This window comes from Vipera ursinii, assembly GCF_947247035.1.
Source record: "Vipera ursinii genome assembly, chromosome: 2".
In the NCBI taxonomy this organism is placed as follows: domain Eukaryota; kingdom Metazoa; phylum Chordata; class Lepidosauria; order Squamata; family Viperidae; genus Vipera; species Vipera ursinii.
The window spans coordinates 106204546-106227335 of NC_139513.1; the positions used below are offsets into that span (position 1 = coordinate 106204546).

Consider the following 22790-nt stretch of genomic DNA (forward strand, 5'->3'; position numbering starts at 1 on the left):
CTCAGCTGCAATTACCTTTCTGTATAAGTTTCCATCATCATAGTTTTATCTCAAGTAATTTCATTACTTTAATTTTTGATTCTATTCACTCTGATATTTACTTATCTTATGTAGCCTTTTTCACTGACCCACCAAAGAAAAAGAATCATCCCCCCCACACACAATTTTGTTCGTCAAAATTTACCTGTAGGAGATGATGAGTTTGACCCCCCCCCTTGGGCTCAACCTGGCCATCTCCTTTATTATCTGTATTTTCTCTGCCTCTTTTAGTCTTTATGTTTCTTATAAATTTCTTTTTTTCTCTATGCAGATATTATATAATTTAGAATAGAATAGAGCTGGAAGGGACCTTTTAGGTCTTCTAGTCCAGCCCCCTGCTCAAGCAGAAGAACCTATACCATCTGAGACAAATGACTGTCTAGCCTCTTCTTAAAAATCTCCAGTGATGGAGTGCCCATGATTTCTGGAGGCAAGCTGTTCCACTGGTTAACTGTCCTCACTATCAGGAAGTTTCTCCTTAATTCCAGGGTGCTTCTCTCTTTGATCAGTTTCCAATCATTGTTTCTTGTTCTTCCCTCTGGTGCTTTGGTGAATAATTTGACCCCCTCTTCTTTGTGGCAGCTCCTCAATTTCTTTGTGTTGTTTTCATTTTAGTAAAAATCTTACTTTTTTTCATTTACAGCATTTCATCATTTTACCAGTCATTCTTCTTTTTAGCATAACTTTTCTCATTAGCATATCTCCACACACAGTTCTATGCCATTAGGCAACATAATTCTTTTTAGACTGTTCCAAGTAGCGCCCATATCCATTTTCATCACTTCTACCTCATATCCATTCTGTTAGGAAATTTAATTTAATTTCCAACAGGACTTGTATTTTCTTTTCCTGCAGTCATTCTACTTGCATGAAAGATTCTTTCTTCTTTAAATGTCCATTTTTTTCCTCAATAAATTTACCAAAAAATAGTCTTTCCCTCATTGAGTAAGTACCACCAGTACCATTCATCAGTTCTATCAAACTTTCATTAAATTTAATTAAATTTCAGTGATCATCCTCCTTCTTCCATTATAATTATTCACTGCAGTATCACCAATCTATGGATTCCTATTCCTCATAAACATTTTGTAACAATTTGGATGTCAAAATATTTTCTAACATATATATTCTAACTTTTTATTCATAATTAAGCCCACACCTTCACTTTACCACATGTATGCATCTAATCTAGTCTATGGCATGGCACCATTTCTTTCAGATTTTCTAATCCTTCCACATTCTTTTAGTTTTACAACTATACAACTTAAATTTTTCTTCCTTTCATTTGTAAATTCAAGCTCTTTCCCATTCACTTCCTTCACATTTCAAGTCATTATTTTCCATATTTTATAGTCATCAACAGATGAACCCATAGAGATTGACCTCTGATACACTTCTTGGCTTTGGACAGTCAAGGCTTTCAGTTACCAAGGTAGTTCTAGATTAAGGATCTTAGCCTGTAAAAAGAACATAAGCATGCTGGGATAAAACTGGGTGTTGATTATTACACATGTGACCAAATAAGTAATGCTACAGGTAACACAGATAGTAGTCTTCACTTTTTCTATATTACTGAAAAGTGTTCTATGAAAGCTATGACTATATACTGTTGCCATATCTCACCCATTTGGATAAGCTGGCAGTGTACTGACACACACTCAAGATGCAAATCCGCTGTATCTGTTCATTGCCTTTTGAAAACTTTTTTTGGGTATAAGTTAAGATGTGTAAGTTCTTTGTTCTTTTATTAAGTTAATGGAATTTTCATCTTAATAGCCATAATAGTCTGGAATTGTCTGTTTATATGATACTTGTTCTTAAACAGTATTTGAAAACTTTTTTTGTGTTTTTGTTCTAGGTTCCTATCCCAGGTTGTCCCTAAGTTTTAAACTTAAGAGAAACATTGGCTATTTCATTCTGCAGACTTATATGCCTTCCATTCTGATTACTATTCTGTCTTGGGTATCTTTCTGGATTAATTATGATGCATCAGCTGCAAGGGTGGCTTTAGGTAGGTATTTTTTTTTTAATTTCTTCACAATGAATATGTTACCTATACAAACATATATACTTAGATCGCATGATTGTATGAGTGGAACATTTTCTATTGGCCGGCATTTGTACTTAAGTAATTCGTTCCATGTTATCTAAAGTAGTTAAGTTAACTGAAATGTGAACTCATCTGGACTATATGAAATATGTTCTGGTGTGATGCAGCATTATTACGTAGTCTCATTGCCACTCCAGTCTAAGATTCCATGTTTGACTAATTATATTTCAGCTGAAAAATTAAACGTGTTTAAACAAAATTAAACTTTTTGTTCTAATCCTGATCACTGAATGACTTTTACAGTATTGCTTTATGTTACTGATGTGAAAAAAAAATTATCGGATTCCTCATCTGATTTTACCACTTAAATTGCAAAGGAAATTTGCATATTTCAGGGAGGGAAACATCACTTTCAGATAAAAAGGCCTAGATTCAGTACCTGACTAATACCATTAATAAGGCTGGGAAAAACTCCTATTCAAATTCAACTGCCAGCTATGGGACAAAAGAACAAGAATTATTGTTAGAGAAACCACCAATTGCCAAGCAAACTCAGCAGGTTTGAATTGGACATAAGATACCTCCTTAAAGAATTGGTCTATCTGCCCTTCCTTTTCCTTCCATCCCTCAACCCTTGTGTGTCTTGTCTATTTGCTATATATCTGAAGGCAGCCTCTCCTCACCTTAAAACTGCTGTGAATGGTGTGAGAGTTAAAGATAATTTGAGTTGCAGATATAATAAATATTCCTTCCCACCCACCTAAAACCCTGAGGTGCTGGTGCTCATCAGGATAAATAATACTGAATTAGACCTATATGCTGTTTCAATAGAAGGTGGATTCTGATTCAATAGAAGGCAGTTTCTAGAATTTCTTACCCAAGAATATTATAAGATTCAGTTGTCCTTCTCTTACTTTAATTATCAGATGAGCATAAGACAATACTCTACCTTGGGAGTCTTCAAACCTGGCCCTTTTATGACTTGTGGACTTCAACTCCCAGAATTCCTCAGCCAGGCACACTGGCTGAGGAATTCTGGGAGTTGAAGTCCACAAGTCATAAAAGGGCCAAGTTTGAAGACCCCTGCTTTACCTAGTAGGATTAAGTTGTCTTCTGCTAATTTCAAATTAGCTAGTTTCAAATTCTACAAGTTATGAAATTTGCCCAAAATAATGCTATAAAAAGTAGTTGCCAGGAGTTATACAGTTATGTATTATTGTCCTGCTGCTATTTCAGGTTTGTTACCTATGAATAACAACTTGTTACACAGGCAAGGAAACTCACAGATGCTTCCTGTTATTTTGAATCAGTCAGGACTGAGGGCAACTATATTTAATATAGACTGCAGGATGCATTGTCCATAATATCTTGAAAGAGGCGGTGGTAAGGCCCCTCCTTAAGAAACCTGCATTGGACCCAGCTATTTTAAATAACTTCCGTCCTGTCTCCAACCTTCGCTTTCTTGCGAACGTCGTTGAGAGCGTGGTGGCACGGCAACTCCCTTTGGTTCTAGAGGAAACTGAGTATCTGGATCCGTACCAATCGGGTTTCAGGCCCGGGTATAGCACGGAGGCGGCATTGGTCGCGCTGGTGAATGATCTCTGGCAGGCCCGAGATAGGGGTTATTCCTCTGTCCTGGTCCTATTATATCTCTCAGCGGCTTTTGATACCATCAACCACGGTATTTTGCTTCGTCGTCTTGAGGGGTTGGGAGTGGGAGGCACCGTTCTGCGGTGGTTCTCCTACCTCTCAGGCTGTTCGCAGACGGTGTTGGCAGGGGGGCAGAGGTCAACCCCTAGGCCCCTTAGTTGTGGGGTGCCTCAGGGGTCGGTACTCTCGCCTCTCCTGTTCAACATCTATATGAAACCGCTGGGAGAGATCATCCGTGGCTTCGGGGTGAGGTATCATCAATATGCTGATGATACCCAGCTTTTCATCTCTACCCCGAACCAACCCAGTGATGCCCTCGATGTGATGTCCCGTTGCCTGGAAGCGGTACAGATTTGGATGGGAAAGAACAGGCTCTGGCTCAACCCGGCCAAGACTGAGTGGCTTTACGTACCGGCATCTCATTTAGTCCAAGAGGTTCCATCCTTGGTTATAGGAGGAGAGATGTTACCTCCCGCTGATAGAGCATGCAATCTGGGCGTCCTCCTGGATTCATGACTCAGTTTTGAAGATCATATTGGAGTCGTGGCTAGGGGGGCATTTGCCCAGATTCGCCTGGTATGCCAGTTACGCCCCTTTCTGGACCGAGATGCCCTACGCACAGTCACCCACGCACTTGTTACCTCCCGTATAGATTACTGCAATGCTCTCTACATGGGGCTGCCCTTAAAGACCACCCGGAGGCTTCAGCTGGTGCAGAATGCGGCTGCACGGGTAGTGATGGGAGCACCACGATACTCCCATATTACACCCCTCCTGCGTGAGCTGCATTGGTTACCGGTTGCCCTCCGGGTGAGATTTAAGATGCTGGTACTTACCTTTAAAGCCCTACATGGCTTAGGACCGGGATACTTGCAGGATCATCTGCTGCCAGGAACGAATTCCCATCGCCCAGTACGCTCACACAGAGAAGGCCTCCTCAGGGTACCATCGGCTAGACAATGTCAGCTGGCGACCCCCAGGGGGAGGGCCTTCTCTGTGGGAGCACCAGCCCTGTGGAACCAGCTCCCCCATGAGCTTCAGATGGCCCAAGATCTCCAGTCCTTTCACCATGGCCTCAAAAAACTCCTTTTCCACCTGGCTGACCTGGACTGACAAGGATTTTAATTATGTTTTTAATTTTTAACTCTAATTTTTAATTTATTTTAATTTTAATTTTAATTTATTGTACAGAGGCCTTTAATTTTAATTTTATCTTAACTTCTGTATTTATTATATGTTATTGTTGTTAGCCGCCCTTAGTCCTTCGGGAGATAGGGCGGCATATAAGTCCCAATAATAAATAAATAAATATCTGAAACTAATTGTTGGGTTGGTCTCTAGTAGAAGATCTGAGATTGAGGAAAACACATACCACCCATAGGGATGAGTTGGGAATTTATATCTTATACCAGTAAATAAGTGACGCGGTGCCTCAGTGGGTTAGGATGCTGAGCTTGTCAATCAGAAGGTCGGCAATTTGGCGGGTTGAATCCCGAGTGCTGCATAACAGAGTGAGCGCCTGTTACTCGTCCCAGCTTCTGTCAACCTAGCAGTTCGAAAGCATGTAAAAATGCAAGTAGAAAAATAGGGACCACTACAGTGGGAAGGTAACAGTGTTCTGTGCACCTTTGACATCTAGTCATGCCGGCCACATGACCACGGAGATGTCCTCGGACAAGCGCTGGCTCTTCGGCTTTGAAACGGAGCACCGGACCCTAGAGTTGGAAACAAGTAGCACGCATGTGCGAGGGAACCTTTACCTTTTACCTTTACCAGTAAATAAATAATTGTCTGACCTAGGACTTTTTCCTCTGTTCATAGATTTAATGCTCTCTACTATTTTCTAGAGACATAAAAATGTAGCTAGATTATACTGTATCTCAGATCAGAATAGACGAAGTTTTGTTTTATAGGGATTTTTTTTTTCCAGCTACTTATTTGCCCAGATATTTTAAATCTAATTGTATTTAATGTTATTTGTTTTTTTGTTTCACTTGATCTGCATTTCAATTTTAGAGTATTTTACTATACTTAATATGCAACCTTGAGGTTCTTTGGGGTTAAGGTACCATTTAAAAATTAAAAAATAAATAAAAATATTTGTTATTTATTGATTCCATTTCTATTTCAAGATCATGAGATGGTGCACACAGTACTCATCCTTCAATTTCAGTTCATAATATTTTAAGAGATAGCAAACTTCCTGAAATCAACGCTGTGCTTTGTCCTGAGTTGTATTTCCCAGATCCTAATCTAACCATTGCAGTCATATCACTTGTACTATACTCCACGCGGCCGCACTGACAGTGACAGCTGTCAAAAGGCCGCTCCACGCGGCCGCACTGACACCTGTCAAAAGGCTGCCGATCCCAACACGCATGCGCGCCACAGCCGCTGACACTGACAGCTGTCAAAAGGCTGCGCGTGCGTAGCTCCCAGAAAAGCGCCAGCCGCGAGCTATCAAAAGCCACGCAGGCGCAGAACCCCCCAGCCGACTGACAGCTGCGAGCTGTCAGAATGCCGGCCAGGGATACACACTGTTTCCCAGCCGGAGCGCCAGCCAGCTGATTCCCCCGGCCCAGCTGCGCATGCGCTATCACCGGGGAACTGTCAAAAGCTGCCAGCTGGCCATTGGACATGAATCCCTCGGTGGGAAAGCACCCGTCCCTGATTTGTTGATGTGTTTTGACCATTGCCTATATAAAGGCTCGTTTTACTGTTTGTCAGCTGTCCGGGCTGAAGTAAATAAACCGTTTGAACTTAAGCCGACCATCTCTCTGATCACTGCTCGAGATATTGCATCACTGCACACAAATCAGACATTAGAGTGAACTCTTTCCAACAAAACGTTTTAAAGAAAGTTCTGATTTCTTACACAGCTTTAATATATGTTGCAGTTTTGTAGTTAGAAAGTACTATATGTAAATTTGTCAGTTTATTTTGTAATGAACCCTTTAATTTTATTAGAATTGGCTTTTGTTATGCATTTTCCAGTGCATCAAAGATACAAATTCACCAATTGTGTATGTTTAAATAGCTTATAAGAAGAAATATTATTATAATGTAATATGTGTTAAATGTACTGTTGACTGTTCCCTCAATGTAAGAATCCATGAGCTCCATTTCAAGCTCCTGAACTCTAAGCAAGATATTTTTTTCTGACAACCAAACCAAATGTTTCAAATCAGAAAGCAACACATACAAACATCTTAACTATAAAGAACATGAAGTAGAAAAACATCCGCTTCCATCCTGCTTGTGGTAACATCTCTGTTTAACGAATCATCAGGAGAGGAAAATTTCCTTGCACTTTAACAGAAGTCAATTAAACCCAAATTTGCATCATTTGTGTCCATAATTGATATAAATGCTGTCATTTGCAGTAAAACTTCAATTTAATTGACACACCCTAAGTTTACCAAGCATTAGTCTATTAAATGGCAGTAAATTCATTCATTGTAACTGAACCACTAAACCAAAATTTTTACTGCATTTCCTTGATGTTGGTTTGCATAATTAATAATACTCAAATTTTTCTCAGCACCGCCAGAATAAAACCAACAGCAAGGAAAGCAGTAATAAAATGTAGGGATGTACTTTCTTTTTACCCCTCTCTCATTTTCTAGATCTACCCCATATTGCACCCTATACCACAATGACCTCTGCACATTGACAAGAAACACACACACACACACACACATGCATGCATACACACAGAAAAACAGAGGAAACATAAATGCATACTAAATTGGAGTTTTGTGATTTTTTACAGGGATTACCACGGTGCTGACCATGACAACCATTAATACCCATCTACGAGAAACACTACCCAAAATTCCCTATGTGAAAGCCATCGACATGTATCTGATGGGCTGCTTTGTCTTTGTGTTCATGGCTCTCCTGGAATATGCCTTGGTGAACTACATCTTTTTTGGCCGGGGACCACAGCGCCAGAAGAAAGCAGCAGAAAAAGCTGCCAGTGCTAACAATGAGAAATTACGAATGGATGTCAATAAGGTAAATTGAAATGGGAAGTTTATAGAGTACCCTCTCCCAGTTGCAGTATTAGATAATTCATTTCTTCCTAACAGGCCTTTCAGAAGCGATACCCTCTGCCAAACAAGTCACATAGGAATAAGAGAGTAACGGCTTGGCTTTTAAGATAGGGTTTTCCAGATGATCAGAAGCTCCAATGCAATGAAAATTTACCCTTATTTACAGCTGGAGAATTATCCAGTCTAATGAAAATATAAATGAAAACTGATCTACAGCTTTTCATTACAGAGAGGTCAAATAAGCCCATTTCAAAGCATTAAAATGAATAAGACATGCTGAAGTTTATTCTTTTTTTTTAAAGCAAGGCAAACAATTTAGTTAGAATTGTTTTTTCCCTTTTTTCACACTTCTGATGTGCTCAACTTTTGCATATGAATATATATAGATTTTAAATTGTTTACCGTTTTTATGTTATCTAATTACATTGTTCTTTAGGTGGTTTACAAGATAGAGACACAGTACAGATAATAACCAATAGCAAAAGTAACAAAAAAAACCATTTGCAGTAGGTAAATAAGATACACACACACACATACACACATAAGCAATTTATAATAAGAATAAATTTATTTCTTGGAAGTGCTCCTGATAGTTTTGCTTCTTAATGGAACCATTCAATTCACAAGATTCTAGTTAGTACTCTGAATCAGAAATGTTCAAGAGTTCCATTATGTTAGGCAAAAAAAGTAGTATTGTAAGAAAGTGTCTATTCTGATGACAAAATAAGTAATCATCTCGAAAAATCATCTTTTAATGCATTAGGAGCCTACATTGTCATTTTAATGGAACTTTTTTTTCTCAAGGTTGATTTGCAAGATCTATATACATTGCACATTCAATTTTTTATCATATTTCAGGGTGATGTTTAAGGACTTTTACAATCCAAAATGATGGCTAAAACTGCTAAAGAGCTGCATGAAATCTTATGAGAAAAACAAACAATGTTTGCATGCGTGTGTGTATGTGTGTGTGTGTGTTTTCATTTATTTATTTTATAGGCTAGCATGTTAACAATATATTTTTACAACAAAGATATCAGTGAAAATCTAGTTCCACTGAAGTAAAGAATAAATCCAGACAATATACATTTTTGTAAAATTGTGTGTATATAAAACTAGAATTTATAAACAATGTTTTAAATCCAAACTGTTTATCAGTATATTTGCATGAAAATTAAGGAAAGGAGATCAGAAATATAACTGAAGATTGTATAATTCCAGATATTTTTAAATTCCTTTTTTTCCAGCCCCAGTATTATAATAGTAGTGCTGTGATCATTTTATTTATAAGTTGCAAGCAGACCAAGGTAATCTGCATAAAGCTGGCTAGCCTTATCTAGCTTCTATAGTTTTATTAAAATAAATTATGCAGTATAGAGAGGCAGGGAAGAGAAAGATATGCTGCTATTCATCAATTTTCAGTATAGGTGATATATTGCTTTCATTAGTGGCATTTCACAAGAAAAGAAAATAGAAAACATTGATAAATTACATTAATTAAGATATACTACACAACATAATCATGTTTACTTAAAAAGCTAAGTTTCATGGAGTTTGGAGGGATGATCTGTTGATCTGATTTAACTTGGTACCCTTAAATTGAATTAAACTGAAATTAATGCAACTTTAAATAACTTATGGATAGATCTATATCTGTATCCCTTTGGATATCTAGCTCATTTCATGTATTTCAGTAACAATACTGAACCTACTGAAAAATATTTTCCACAATATTCAGCATATGCTACAAATATTAACTCTGAGGAAAATTCTATTTCCTCCAGTGAGTCAGACTCCCAAAAATACACATAAAAATTAAAATCCTAATTACAGTTCACATCTAATTTTTTATTACTAGGGATGTTCAGAGCGCCATATGTTCTCGCAAATGAGTTTGAGTTATAGTTGTGTGTTTTTTTGTCTAGTGTTTTACAGCAAGTGGGGGGGGGCAATTGCTGGAGAGACAATAGTCTTCTGCCCTAATTAACATTTTAAAATTGTGGCTGGCTTGGTCATTATTTTTCCCAGTGGAAGTTGGAAAAGAGGAGTTATGCAGCAGAAAGGGCAAAAATAGTGTTCTGCAATATGTAAGCCACTAAGTTGAGAAATTACCCAGAGATACCTTCTATACAACATTCTTACAAAACAATATAATGTGAGGGTCTCAGGGTGGAAAAATAGTATGTAAATTCTGAAATAAAACAATGAAGAAGGAAGTATAAAAAGAACGGAATGAAAACTGCCTAACTTTAAAAGAATAACATTCTTTTATTTGGGAACTTGGCTCCTTTACAAACTTAAAAATGAATGCATCTTTTAAAAAATTAATTGCAGTGTTCCATTTACATCAGGTCTTATGTCTATTAGATTTATGCTTGGGATTTTATGGAATACAGTCAGTCCTCGACTTACAATCATAACTGACACCAAAATTTCAGCCATAAGTTGCTCATCAGTAACTCATGTGATTAGACTTGATTTTTCAACCATTTTCATGGCAGTCGTTATGCAAATCACATGGCATTAAACAGATCATTTAATTCTCTCCACCTGTGATCGCAAATCACAGTCATGTAACTGTAGGATGCTGCAACTGGTCATAAATGCAAGCCAACAGTTAAGCACTTGAAATGTAGTCACATGACTACAGAGGGGCAGTGTGACATTTTACAGCAGTGCTTTAAAAGTGCTTTAAAGTCCATAAAGCATCCTTTCTGAGGCCATTGTAACTATGTTTGATCATAAGTTGAGGACTACTTGTAGAACATTTTCTAAATTAGCTAAAATACAATTTTAATTTTGTTTAACAATGATACAGCATATAGAGGTCTACAAAGAGCCTTGGTGGAGCAGTGGGCTAATGCCTCCTTAAGTAACACCAGCTGCCTGCAATTAGTGCAGGTTCGCATCCCACCAGGCTCAAGGTTGACTCAGCCTTCCATCCTTCCGAGGTAGGTAAAATGAGGACCCAGATTGTTGGGGGCAATAAGCTGACTTTGTAAAAATGCCGCTTGGGGGGGGGAAAGCCCTAATAAGCAGGCATATACATAGAATGAAGGCTATTGCTAAGCACATTGGTTTGTGCTTAAATTGTAAGCCGCCCTGAGTCTTCGGAGAAGGGCGGGATATAAATGGGATTAAAATAAAAAAATAAAAAATAAAAATGTAGATAGATATTCATTTTCTTGTTTTAAAAAATATATAAGCAGTAGTCTGTGCTTATTTTATTATTATTATTTAGTTTTCTTATAATCTTTTTATTTTACCTAAAACAAAGTTATATTTTTTAGAAAAATGATTTATGAATAAAAAGATAATTACTGAGGCTGTACAATTATTATTCAATATCACAACTAGTAATACTTCTATTAAAAGAAGTATCAAAAGAAAGTATATATCTGAGGGACCGCCTCTCCCCACTCTTATCAGGTCATCCCCATTAGATCTAGGGGAGAGGGCAAGTTGTGGGTCCCATCAACTCGGAACCTAGCTTTGGTGGTTCCTAGAAAATGTGCCTTCTCTAAATGGCACCTGCCTTAAGAAATATCCGTCATCTCAAAATTAGATTATGTTCATACATTTTGACAGTCCAAAAGGCCCTCAAAGACAGGTTATGTTATCAGGCCTGGGACTCCCATAGCACTGGAGACTGAGATGCCTCTGTTGTTGAGGTGACTATTGTTATCCTTCACATTACCTAGAATTTGTGTATATGATTTTTTATAATGTTTATATATGATTTATTTGATATATTTTTATAAATATATGAAAATATGGATTTTTAAAGGTAAAGGTAAAGGTTCCCCCGCACATGCATGCTAGTCGTTTCCGACTCTAGGGGCCGGTGCTCATCTCCGTTTCAAAGCCGAAGAGCCAGCGCTTGTCTGAGGACGTCTCCGTGGTCATGTGGCCGGCATGACTAGACGCCAAAGGCGCACGGAACGCTGTTACCTTCCCACCGCAGTGGTCCCTATTTTTCTACTTGCATTTTTACGTGCTTTCAAACTGCTAGGTTGGCAGAAGCTGGGACGAGTAACAGGCGCTCACTCTGCTACGCGGCACTCGGGATTCGACCCGCCAAACTGCCGACCTTCTGATCGACAAGCTCAGCGTCCTAACCCACTGAGCCACCGCGTCCCTTTTTTTCATTGTTATGTGCTGCACAGAATTGCTTTTGTAAGATAAGAGAGTATATAAATGGAAGGAAGGAAGGAAGGAAGGAAGGAAGGAAGGAAGGAAGGAAGAAAGAAAGAAAGAAAGAAAGAAAGAAAGAAAGAAAGAAAGAAAGAAAGAAAGAAAGAAAGAAAGAAAGCTCAAGTTTAATTCTAAAATCTCCACTATATTATTACCGGTATTTATAAATGTTTAGAAAAAGTAAAAGAAAAAAACTAAAAATAATATAGATTATTTAATTTCTGACTTCCTCCTTTGTAATCCAAAGTACAAAATGCCTGTTGATGTAAGTTTTGCATCTCTAAACTAAATTCTATTTTTTTGTAGAATATGTTAATTACTGTTCTCTCTTGATGGGCAATGTCTACAAAAAATTATGTTGAATATTTGTTTTATGGAAAGAAATCATGTCAAATTTCACAAAGGTAGATTCAGAAGTTTTACTTGATAAGTAAATATGCGTTCTAGGGATGTTTAACAGATAGTGATCTATGGTAAATATTTTGATTTGCAAATATCTTCCAAAATCTTCCTTTGTAGAGATTAATGAGACTCTTAAAAGGTAGCATTTTGGGGGATTTAGTATCACACAGACCGGAAAAACAGTTCTGATCTCACATGAGATCTGATGCATTTCCAGATCATGCACAGCCCTAAATTTTAGTCATTCCATTACTGCCCCCAATCTCATCACCCCATCCAGGTATGCAGTGGTGTAACAAAATCTCAACAAAGGAAAAGCTTTCAGAAGATTCATGCTTTTCCGAACTGCTCAGTAGTTCTGAAATCTCAGTCTTACAATAATTTAAACTTCTTTAAAATTACTTTGGAGGAAAATCTCATCTCAGCGAGCCACAAAAGTCTTCTAAGGCAACCTAATTGACTTAGTATTCATACATTGGCCATATCTGGTATCTACAATACCCCAAGTTTAAACATCCAAACCAGAATTTTCAGCTGAATGTGCAAACACTGAGAACATCAACACTATATGGTGATTGCAGCAGACTTTTTCCAAAGGAAAGATATTTTCAAACTTAATCTCGAGAGCTGGTCTCCATTCCATCAACATGGTGGTGCTCTGTATAAAATACAGTTTCCTTTGTTTTATTTTCTTTTGATTGGACAGTTGGGAGAATGCTACTATTTGAATGAAAGGAAAACCATTAAAAACAGCATATATGTTACTGAAGTGTCTGCTAAGATGTATGACATAAGCAAAGATCTAATAAACTGAAGTAGCCTAGTGGTTGAAGATTAGTACAAGGGCTATGTAGTATTTCAGTTTTACAGCGGAAAAAGTGTTCCGCAGTGTGCATGGGCATACATCTAGCACCTATCAGGAACTCCTAAAACTAGCAGATCTTTCAATAGAAGGCAATATCTGTAGCTCAGGGTTGAATTGTGAAATTCTTGGTGGTCCCTAAGCATATTAAGCATTGTCTTGCACAAAGGGAACATTTGTTAATTCATGACATTTAAGGAGCAGAATCACACAATTTAACAAACTTTGTTTTCAGTCCTAAAATGTAAGAATGGCAAAGTAATCTTGGAGTCTTGAACACATGATGGATTTCTAACAAGAAATTCTCTTTTAAAATTAGTGATATCAAATCTGTTGATATTAAAAGAACTACCGTATATCGAGAAAAGGGAAATACTGGGAAACAGTCCAAGAATGCCAAATAAAATTAAAATAATTCTGGATGTCTCACACAATCAAACAAATTACTATAAAATCAATAATACAACATAGTAAAAGATGGCAAGTACAGCAGAGTTTTATTTTACCTCACATTCTGCTCTTATATGTTGTACAATTTCAGTGTAATAGTATGCAGTTTTTGTGTTTGTTTCAATTAAAACTCTCCTCTTAATTCAGTTCTGAAAACAAAATAAATTTACCAAATAAATGCATGCATTGATCTGCTGAATTAAATTATAATTTACACTTTGAATTTTCAGTGTCTTCATGTGGAAAATCTCCTTCCATTTTTTTTTTATGAATTTTCATTTTGTTTTGTTCTAAGTATGCCATTTTTCTTCGCTAACCCTGCACTGAAATAACTTGGAAACATAGTCTGAAGACTATTATACTGAGTATTTGTCAGAGAGGGTTTTTTATGTTAAGAATTGCCACTTCAATATTTCAGCATGTTTTACCATTGGCTTTAATGGAACTTATTCCTCCACATTTGGCTTTGAATCTCCTGTGCTTGACTCTCCTGTTCTTTGTTTTCATTTTTCCCAAGTTCTTTATATATTTAGTACCTATAATCAAGCTTCATGTGAGATTGTGTAGCCTCTTCTATTTTGTCATGTGATCTGTACTATTAGCATAAAGATATTTGATGGAGGGAACATATCTATGTAGCAAAGTCGCCTTCTTTTTCCTTCTGTTAAGCTTCTCATGTTCTGTTACCTTCTTCTGTCTCTATGTTTAGAAATAATGGAATGTAAAATCTATCATCCAATTTCAGAGACATATAGAATTAAATGATTTACACTACTGTTAGTTCTAGTTTTGCTCACCATTCCCTAAGTAGTCAAATCTAAAAAATTTATTTAGCGTATTCTCTACTTTGTCTTCCAGATCTTTTATAAAGATATAAAACAAAATGGGACCGAATTGCGATCCCTGGATCCCACTGGAAATCTCTCCCCAACTAGATGGACTGCCACTTACGATTACCCTCTTAAAACGGTTAGATAGCCAGTTTTTGATCCATTTGATTGTATTAACTGTCCAAGACATCTTATGTTGGCCTTCTAACCATAAGATATTGTATAGTACTCTATGGCATGCTTTACTAAAACCCAGATAAAGTATCCATTACATTTTCATTATGTATTATATTGTAACTTTTACAAACAAAGAATAATTAACAAATTACATATTGCTATGCCAAAGTTTATTAACTGATTCAGCCGAATACATTTTAAAGCCATGTTGATTTAGCCTTTTGTGCTATTTTTCTATATCAACTATAGCCTTCTTTTGTTTAATAATTACAGAAGAGTTAACTAAGGTTGTAGAATAGAGTCAGAATGATCTTATTTCAATCTTTCAGGAAAAATGTCTTCATTTAAACTCTGTTTTTGTCATCAAGTATAGATGATTGAAAAGTCCCTTTTAGAGGTGTATTTATGTTTGTCTTAAATTTAAGTCATATTTTTTGTGTGTGTTTATGTATGTGTGTTTTTAAAGTAATTGTTTAGTATAACCTATTTCCCACCATACTGAGTTTTAGCTTTGTTCACCCATTCCTACTGATACTGTGGGTTTTTTTTACACTTTTAATGTATTTATACTTAAAATGTTCATGTAATCTTAATTCATATTCTTATACCTCCCATCTTAGATTTGCTTTGCTTCAGATTACATTTAACTCTGCTGTCTTCAGTGAACTTTTTTCTCTTCATTCTCCATATAGGGTGTATAATTCTATAACAATAATGTCTTAGCTTTGCTTTTTTCATGGATAGTTTCTTTGTGGCCTCTGAGACATGCACAAATTCACCTCATTTTCTGTTTTGGGAGCACCAACAATTTTTTCCTTAATATTGCTCTAAATAATTTAGTAAATCTGCCATAATCTGCTACTAGCATATTTGCAGTCATAATGATCAAATATGTAATAGACTAGGAAAAAACAATACACATATGCTAATGAAAGAATTTATTAAGCAATAATAGATGAAAACACTATAGAAATCTGTGGCAGATAGTGTTCATTTCTTCTACTAGATTTGATTATCAGATATACATAGGAGCTGCAAAATTTCATCATATGAAAGCAAACATTGTTTAACTTGTTACCTGAAACAATTTTAAATTGGTTCACTTGTGAGCCAGACTCATTTATAACTCCCCTCTCTTTTATCTATTATCTGCTATATGGATTAGAGCAGGGCTTTTCATCCAGTGGTGCAGGTACCACCTGTGGTACATTGGCACCTGGCAGTTGGTACGCAACCATCCTAGAAAAGTGGTAGCAGGGGAGGGGAATGAGCTGAACTGGTGGCAGCACTGCACAAACCCAAGCGAGAGATGGCTGGAGCTGCAGGGCTGTCAGGGCTCAGCGGAAGCACCAGGATCAGTGCCGCTTTCCAGCTGATTGGCACTTCGGGGCTGTCAGGGCTCAGTGGAAGCGCCAAGATCAGCACCAGACTCCAGCTGGAGCTCGGCACTGATCCTGGTGCTTCTGCTGAGCCCTGAAGAAGCACCAATCAGCTGGAATGTTGCAGCATCTCCAGGGTCTTGTGATTTACATTCAGATGCTTGGCAACTGATTCATATTTATGATGGTCACAGTGTCCCAGGGTCATGTGAAGTGACCAAAACCTGCTGCAACCACCCAGCAGACCAGGGGGGGTGGAATAAAAACCAAACACCCACACCCACCCCACCTGCTGCCAATCCTCAACAGAAATGCTCACAACAGTGAAAACCTCGGACAGGAGGAAGAGTGCCACCGGGCGGGCAGGCAGGTGTCTGCTCGGCTGTGGCTTGGGGGGCACTTTTTTCAGTGCCATTGTAATTTTGAACAGTCACTAAGTGAACTGTTGTAAGTTGAAGACTATCTGTACTTCATCACTTTTTTCCTTTTTTGTTTTTTGGTATTCAAGTTTTTGACACCTTGCTAGGCGACTGGTGGTACTTGGATATTGCCATATCCTAAAAGTGGTACAATGAGTAAAGAGGTTGAAAAGCCCTGGTTTAGAGATAAAGACATTTTATCTAAATCATTTTACAATTATTTTAGATATAATACATAACCGCCCATTTTGATTTTGTGAATGCACTGGGAAACAAATAGATTCACCAAAAGATTTAGAGAAAGTAGAGTAAGAAGACATGATTTTGGGTAACTCTATCAAGAAATAGAAAGATAAGGTGGGATGCAAAGATCCCCATAACATTTGTGCAGATATAGAAACAAACAATCTCTGAGTGAAATAAGCATGCAATGTAACTCATTATAGAGCAGGGGTGTCAAACTGGCAGCCCATGGGACAGATGCATCACGCACAGGCCATGCCCACTCCAGCTCCTTAAAGGCAAAAAACATCATGATAAATCACAATATTTCACGTGAAATGATCAAGTTTGACACCCATGTTATAGAGAGTATGACCATAGACTCTTGTTCTGCTGAGTGTGCTGTTTAGGTATTATATTGATGGGCAAATTCAAGTATTTTGTTCTTTCCTTATTTTGTCATAAGCTTAAATATTACATTTAATTGGAATTCAAATTAGGGGACTCCTCTTTATAAAATAAGACCAATGGCCACTCAGAATAGAGGTATGGATGAAAATTATTTGGAATAGCCTGCTCTCTCAACTAACATTAGGACAGCCATGTTCCTGTAATCATTTTAAAAAAACAGTAAGACTGACTTTTCCAAACTTTTGGGACAAGGGGTGCAACATAAATAAAAACCATAGTACCTGGGAAGGAGTCTTCGGAGAAGGGCGGGATATAAATGGAATTAAAATAAATAAAAAATAAAATAAATTACTTTTAGATAGGAGGCCAAATAATATGTTTAATCTTGTTTTACTGTTTATGTTTAGAACACAAAGATGTGTATAAATAAATAAAATAAGGAAAGCATTTTCTGAACATCTTTCATAAAAAGAATCATGGGATTCTTTCCCACTTCTTAAGAACAGGTCAGGATTATGTGACCAGCAAGAAAGAAGGCATGGGACTTCAAACGGAGGAATCAGTAATATTCTGAGTCAATGCCCAACAGCCTCTACCTTAGGGATGCAGTGGGGAATAGTCCTCAGGGAGAAGGGCAGCATATAAATTTAATAAAATGAAAATGAAAATATATTTCTTTAAAAAAAGTTCCCACACCCAATGTAACAGTTTGTGGAAATGACCTTGGGAGACAAGGGGAAGATCCACATCAGGACCATGGTCAGATAAACAATAGCTTAGCCCACAACAGGAATGTAGACACGGCAAATATCACAGAAGGGACTTTCCTTTCTCGCTCGGCTATAAAGGCAATGAGGGAGAAATATACTTGCAAAATTATTTTAATGTAACCTTACAATAAAAGTAGAGCTAATTCTTCTGGGCGTGTTTATTGTTTGGACTCCCTCACAAGGGTGATAGTCCCCAACCAGAGTAGGACCATTTTAAAGCTTGATCTTGTTTTTCCTATATGCCAAAGTTGGTCCAGTTCTCTTCATTTTTAGAGGATTATTATGCTGGTGGACATACCGACAGATAGTATCTTAGTTGCCTTTACATAATTTCTTTTCAGTATTTCATCAATTCGGAAAGGATAATAAGGAAGGAAAAGCCTTAATAGAAGTTAATACTTCCAGGAAGGGAGGGCAGAGTGGTTAAGAATGGAATTGTTCTGTTCCAGCCTATGACCAGCCCTGTTGGAATGTCAGGGACAACCACTTTTTTATATTCAATAGGCTGGAATTAAGCCAACCAAATTTATTTGCAAAAACTAAACAAAACAGAGTTAAACAAATACAGATCGAGACTATATCAGAAGCTCTTCAAATGGTTGCCTTCAGCAACCAGCACCTCCCACACATTCCCCTTTTAAACAACAGTCTCAAGGCATGGCTTCTCTTTGCCTTCTCCCGAGATGCCTCATTGCTTTTCTTTGTTCACTTCTGCTAGTCTGCCTCCTGCTTCGAGCGTCCCTGAACAGAGCCAGCTGTGGATCGTATTCTTCCAATCTTTCAGGCTCACACAGCTGGGTCTGAGGAGGAACAAGACGGGAGGGGCCTGGCTGAGAGCTCTGCGGTGCATTAGAACTTTCCTCTGCAACCAAAGGCTCTCCAAACCCCTCCTCCTCCTCCTCCTCTTCAGAATTGTCTGACTCAGCTGCCGAAACCACAGGCTGACGCTGAATCACAACAGGAATGACTGTGGAGATTCTCAGTCATCCAGGTCATGGTTGTTCCAAAGTGCTTTTTTTAGGAGGCAACTGGACTTTCTTGTTTATCTTTGAAGGCATTTTGCTTCTTATCCAAGAAGCTTCTTCAACTCTGACCAGATGGTGGGGAATGGAAGGATTTATATACTCCTTGCAGACAACAAAAGAGTTGTTGGGGCCATTCAGAGGTTTCTTCTTCTGAGTAGTGCAAATGTATGTGGAGCCTTCTGGCTGCAGGATGTTTTCTGCCCTGTTCTTGTACTCTATAATGTTGTCTGAAAGTCCATTCATAATCCCGCACCATTCGAAGGGTGTTCATCCCAAAGTGCATAGCTAAATGTCGATGGAGATTCTCAGTCATCCAGGTCATCGTTGTCCCAAGGGTGCTTTTTTAGGAGGCAACTGGATTTAAGAATGGAATAGTCAGCTGAATTCTGAGCTGCTGTGAAATTGTATTTCCAATAATGTTGTACTGTATTATGAAAAATATGGTGTTTTTTTCCCTCTGCAGCTAAATTCAGCCCACATTCCAATTCAAGTTTTCCTTTTGTTTGCTTCCATTACTACACCAAATTTAGCCTCATCTTATTCTGGTTTGGAAGACTTATCCAGCTTTCAGAAAAATTAACAGTGTCTGAAGACTATTTTTCTTTTTCTTTTTTGTCCAAAATTCCTTTGGATTAGAAAGTATACAAAGGGGAAATCCCATTAAGGAAATGCTTTTTCCTCCTGTGATTTCAGTTCAGTTTCAGTTTCAGTTTATTTGATTTATATACCGCCCTTCTCCTTGGTAGGACTCAGGGCGGTTCACAGGGCATATATAAAAAACAAAAAACACTATACAAAAATTAAAAAAGAATTAAACCCTTGCCCAATAAAACAGTAATACAGATTAAAAACAATTAAAAAACCCATAATCCCCATCAGGCCAGACCAGCTAATTCGAACAGATGGGTCTTCAGGCCCCGACGGAAAGTTCGAAGGTCTGGTGCCATCCGGAGCTCCACCGGCAATTGATTCCATAAAGCCGGGGCCCCCACAGAGAAGGCCCTCCCCCTGGGGGCCACCAGTCGACACTCCCTGACTGGCGGCACCCTGAGGAGGCCCTCTCTGTGGGAACGCACAGGGCGGAGGGGAGTCGATGCCGGCAGCAGGTGGTCCCTGAGGTAACCCGGACCCATGCCATGTAGGGCCTTAAAGATCGTAACCAACACCTTGAACCTCACCCAAAAGACAACTGGTAACCAATGCAGCTCGCGGAGCAAAGGTGTAACATGGGAGTACCGGGAAACTCCCAAGACAACTCTCGCGGCCGCATTCTGTACCAGTTGGAGCCTCCGAGTGGTCTTCAAGGGAAGCCCCATGTAGAGAGCATTACAGTAGTCAAGGCGAGAGGTCACGAGCGCATGAGTGACTGTACACAGGGCATCCCGGTTTAGATAGGGCCGCAACTGGCGCACCAGGCGAACCTTTTGCAACTGCTTGTTCTGAGCATTTTAAAGAAGAGAAGCTCCTCAACAATTGAGAATTTTAATGCAGGAAAAGGAGCAGACTTCACAGAGCAATATACACAAAAGCCTTATTAATATTTTTTTTCCTTGGGCAATCTGTTACTTAGCTATTATTTCAATTGATAAAAACAGTAGATTGTTTCTGGTCTATCTTACCTGTGGCAACTTAAGAGAATGTACACAGCACACCTTCCTCACACTTTTTTTCATAAAAAATATGAGGTAGGTTAGACTAAAAAATATCAATTATCCCCAATATCAATTATCCCCAACTTTATCTAGCTTAGGGTGGAAATAAACCATGATATTATGGAGTTCTAATCCAATGCTTGCATTGTGTTGAACTGCATTTCATTGGTTCTCTCATACAGCATCAGAATAACACACATTCAACTGAGTCTAAAACCAAATGGCATTTGTTTCTTATCCAGAACAGATTCCTTCTGTTTTTAACAATTCTCCAAAAAAAAAGATAAATTCCCAAGAAAAAAATTTAATTTTTCATCAGGTAGAAATTGATCTAGGTCATGGGTCTTCAAACTTGGCCCTTTTATGACTTGGGGACTTCAACTTCATGCTGGCTGAGGAATTCTGGGGGTTGAAGTCCACAAGTCATAAAAGGGCCAAGTTTGAAGACCCCAGATCTAAGTGGTTCAAAACAATAACACAGAAGTTAAGTTTGGTTGTAGAAGTAAAAATATTATTCAATAAGTGAATTTTATTTATTCCATGCTACTGACACTGAATTTGCAGTCTTAATAATGCAAAAAACCAACCTAAAAATATTATTGATCATTACATATCACTGTTATGTAAGAATTTGCTCTGAAGCATCAGTTTCCTGAATAGCATTGTTTGCTTTTTCCCCCTTAGCCTTATGTAAGAATGTGGTAAAACTATATATAGGGTGATGGATACAGTAGCAACCCGTAGACTGTTCCAGAAAATGTAGATGGTAATTTCACTGTATTTCTGCAACAGTAATCCTGGTGACATCACCCAAAAAGTCAAATTAGCTGTGCAAGACTCTATGAATCAGAATGATCCCAGAATTCCATTTTCACTTCATCCTAAGACATTGTTTCTCAACCTCAGAAACTGTTAAGAGGGGTGAACTTCAACTCCCAGAATTCCTCAGCCTGTATGGCTGGCTGGGAAATTCTGGGAGTTGAAGTTCACTTCTCTTAAAGTTGCTAAGGTTGAGAAACACTGTTCTAGGATATTCACATACAGTATCTAAGGTTATAACAGTCCTTTTACATAATCAGAAAGTTTATCTTCCAGTACATTTGGAAAATAAAATACTTCTTGCCATGGCAGCACTCTTCTCAGGCAACATATTTTATCTCTGAGGATTTTTTTTTACCCTACATTTACATACAAAATACAAATGTTTTGGATCAAAACATTGAGTTCAAAACAGCCTGTTTTGAGTGGGAAACAGATGCTTCAAGTGTAAAATGTTGCTATTCTGAGAATTTTACACCCTCCAAATACTTAAAGTAAGAGAGGGGTGCATGCTGAAAACATGTTTCAAATTCAAAATAATTTGATTTTAAAAGTATTCCTAATTCAAAAGTTCAGGAAACATAGTAAAGTTCTATTTAGAGCTTCAGGCTCTTTGGGAATAAGGTCAATAATATCTTCTATCTCTTGGCTAAGGTCAAATTTCAGGACCCATATCTAAGTACCTGTTTAACTCTTTCTGCACTTGATCACCTCTGGCATTTGTTCTAGTAGAATTGTGGCATAGTGATCTACAGAAGGATCTTTGAAATGAATCATAAGATACAATTGCCTTTCTGAAAGACAGCCTATAGGACTCAATTTATCCAGTGTCATCCAGAATGTTTTTTGCACAAACCTTTCAGTGTCTGTATGTTCATGCATGCACATTTGTGTGTGTGTGTGTGTGTGTGTGTGTGTGTGTAGCTCCTTCTCTTATGAAACTGTGATCAATTTAGTTGTTATTGCAAAGCCAAGTCATATACAATTATACATGAACAGCAATTCAAATGTTAGGAGAATAGAATAGTCATTCGGTTTGCTTGGCTGCACTCCAAGCTGTTTTGATTATGCCTATTAGAAAGAACATAAATATATTTCCAATGGGAATGATTCTAAAAATTGTCCTACCCTCTGGAATAGCATCTGTCTGGAGATATACACAGATCCCACTCTCCACAAGTCTCTTGAGACTTGATTCAGTTCCCAGACCTAGGCTTAGGATCTCTAGAATCCCTGTCAAGTCCTTTTTTACATGTTAGGGAGTGCTATTTTAGTTTCAACAGTCATGTGTTTTTAATAGAGTTTTAGCATACATATTGGACACATTGTAAGCTGCCCAAATTGTTTTTGAGTTGAGCAGTTTTAATAAATCAAATAAAGAAAT

General features: G+C 37.9%; 1 protein-coding gene across 3 annotated transcripts in view; it reads left to right on the forward strand.

Annotated features, from left to right (window-relative positions):
- The window catches only part of GABRB2 (gamma-aminobutyric acid type A receptor subunit beta2), a gene marked incomplete at both ends in the record, with an annotated part of 116000 nt that overhangs the window by 85879 nt on the left and 7331 nt on the right, over positions 1-22790 (forward strand). For 2 of the 3 annotated variants that reach the window (XM_083351329.1, XM_083351330.1), the window contains 2 exons: positions 1898-2050; positions 7512-7756. In XM_083351329.1, the coding sequence (XP_083207455.1) occupies positions 1898-2050; positions 7512-7756 (398 nt within the window). Of the gene's footprint in view, positions 1-1897; positions 2051-7511; positions 7757-14560; positions 14672-22790 lie in introns of all 3 variants that reach the window. The other variant, XM_083351328.1, reaches the window with a different exon arrangement.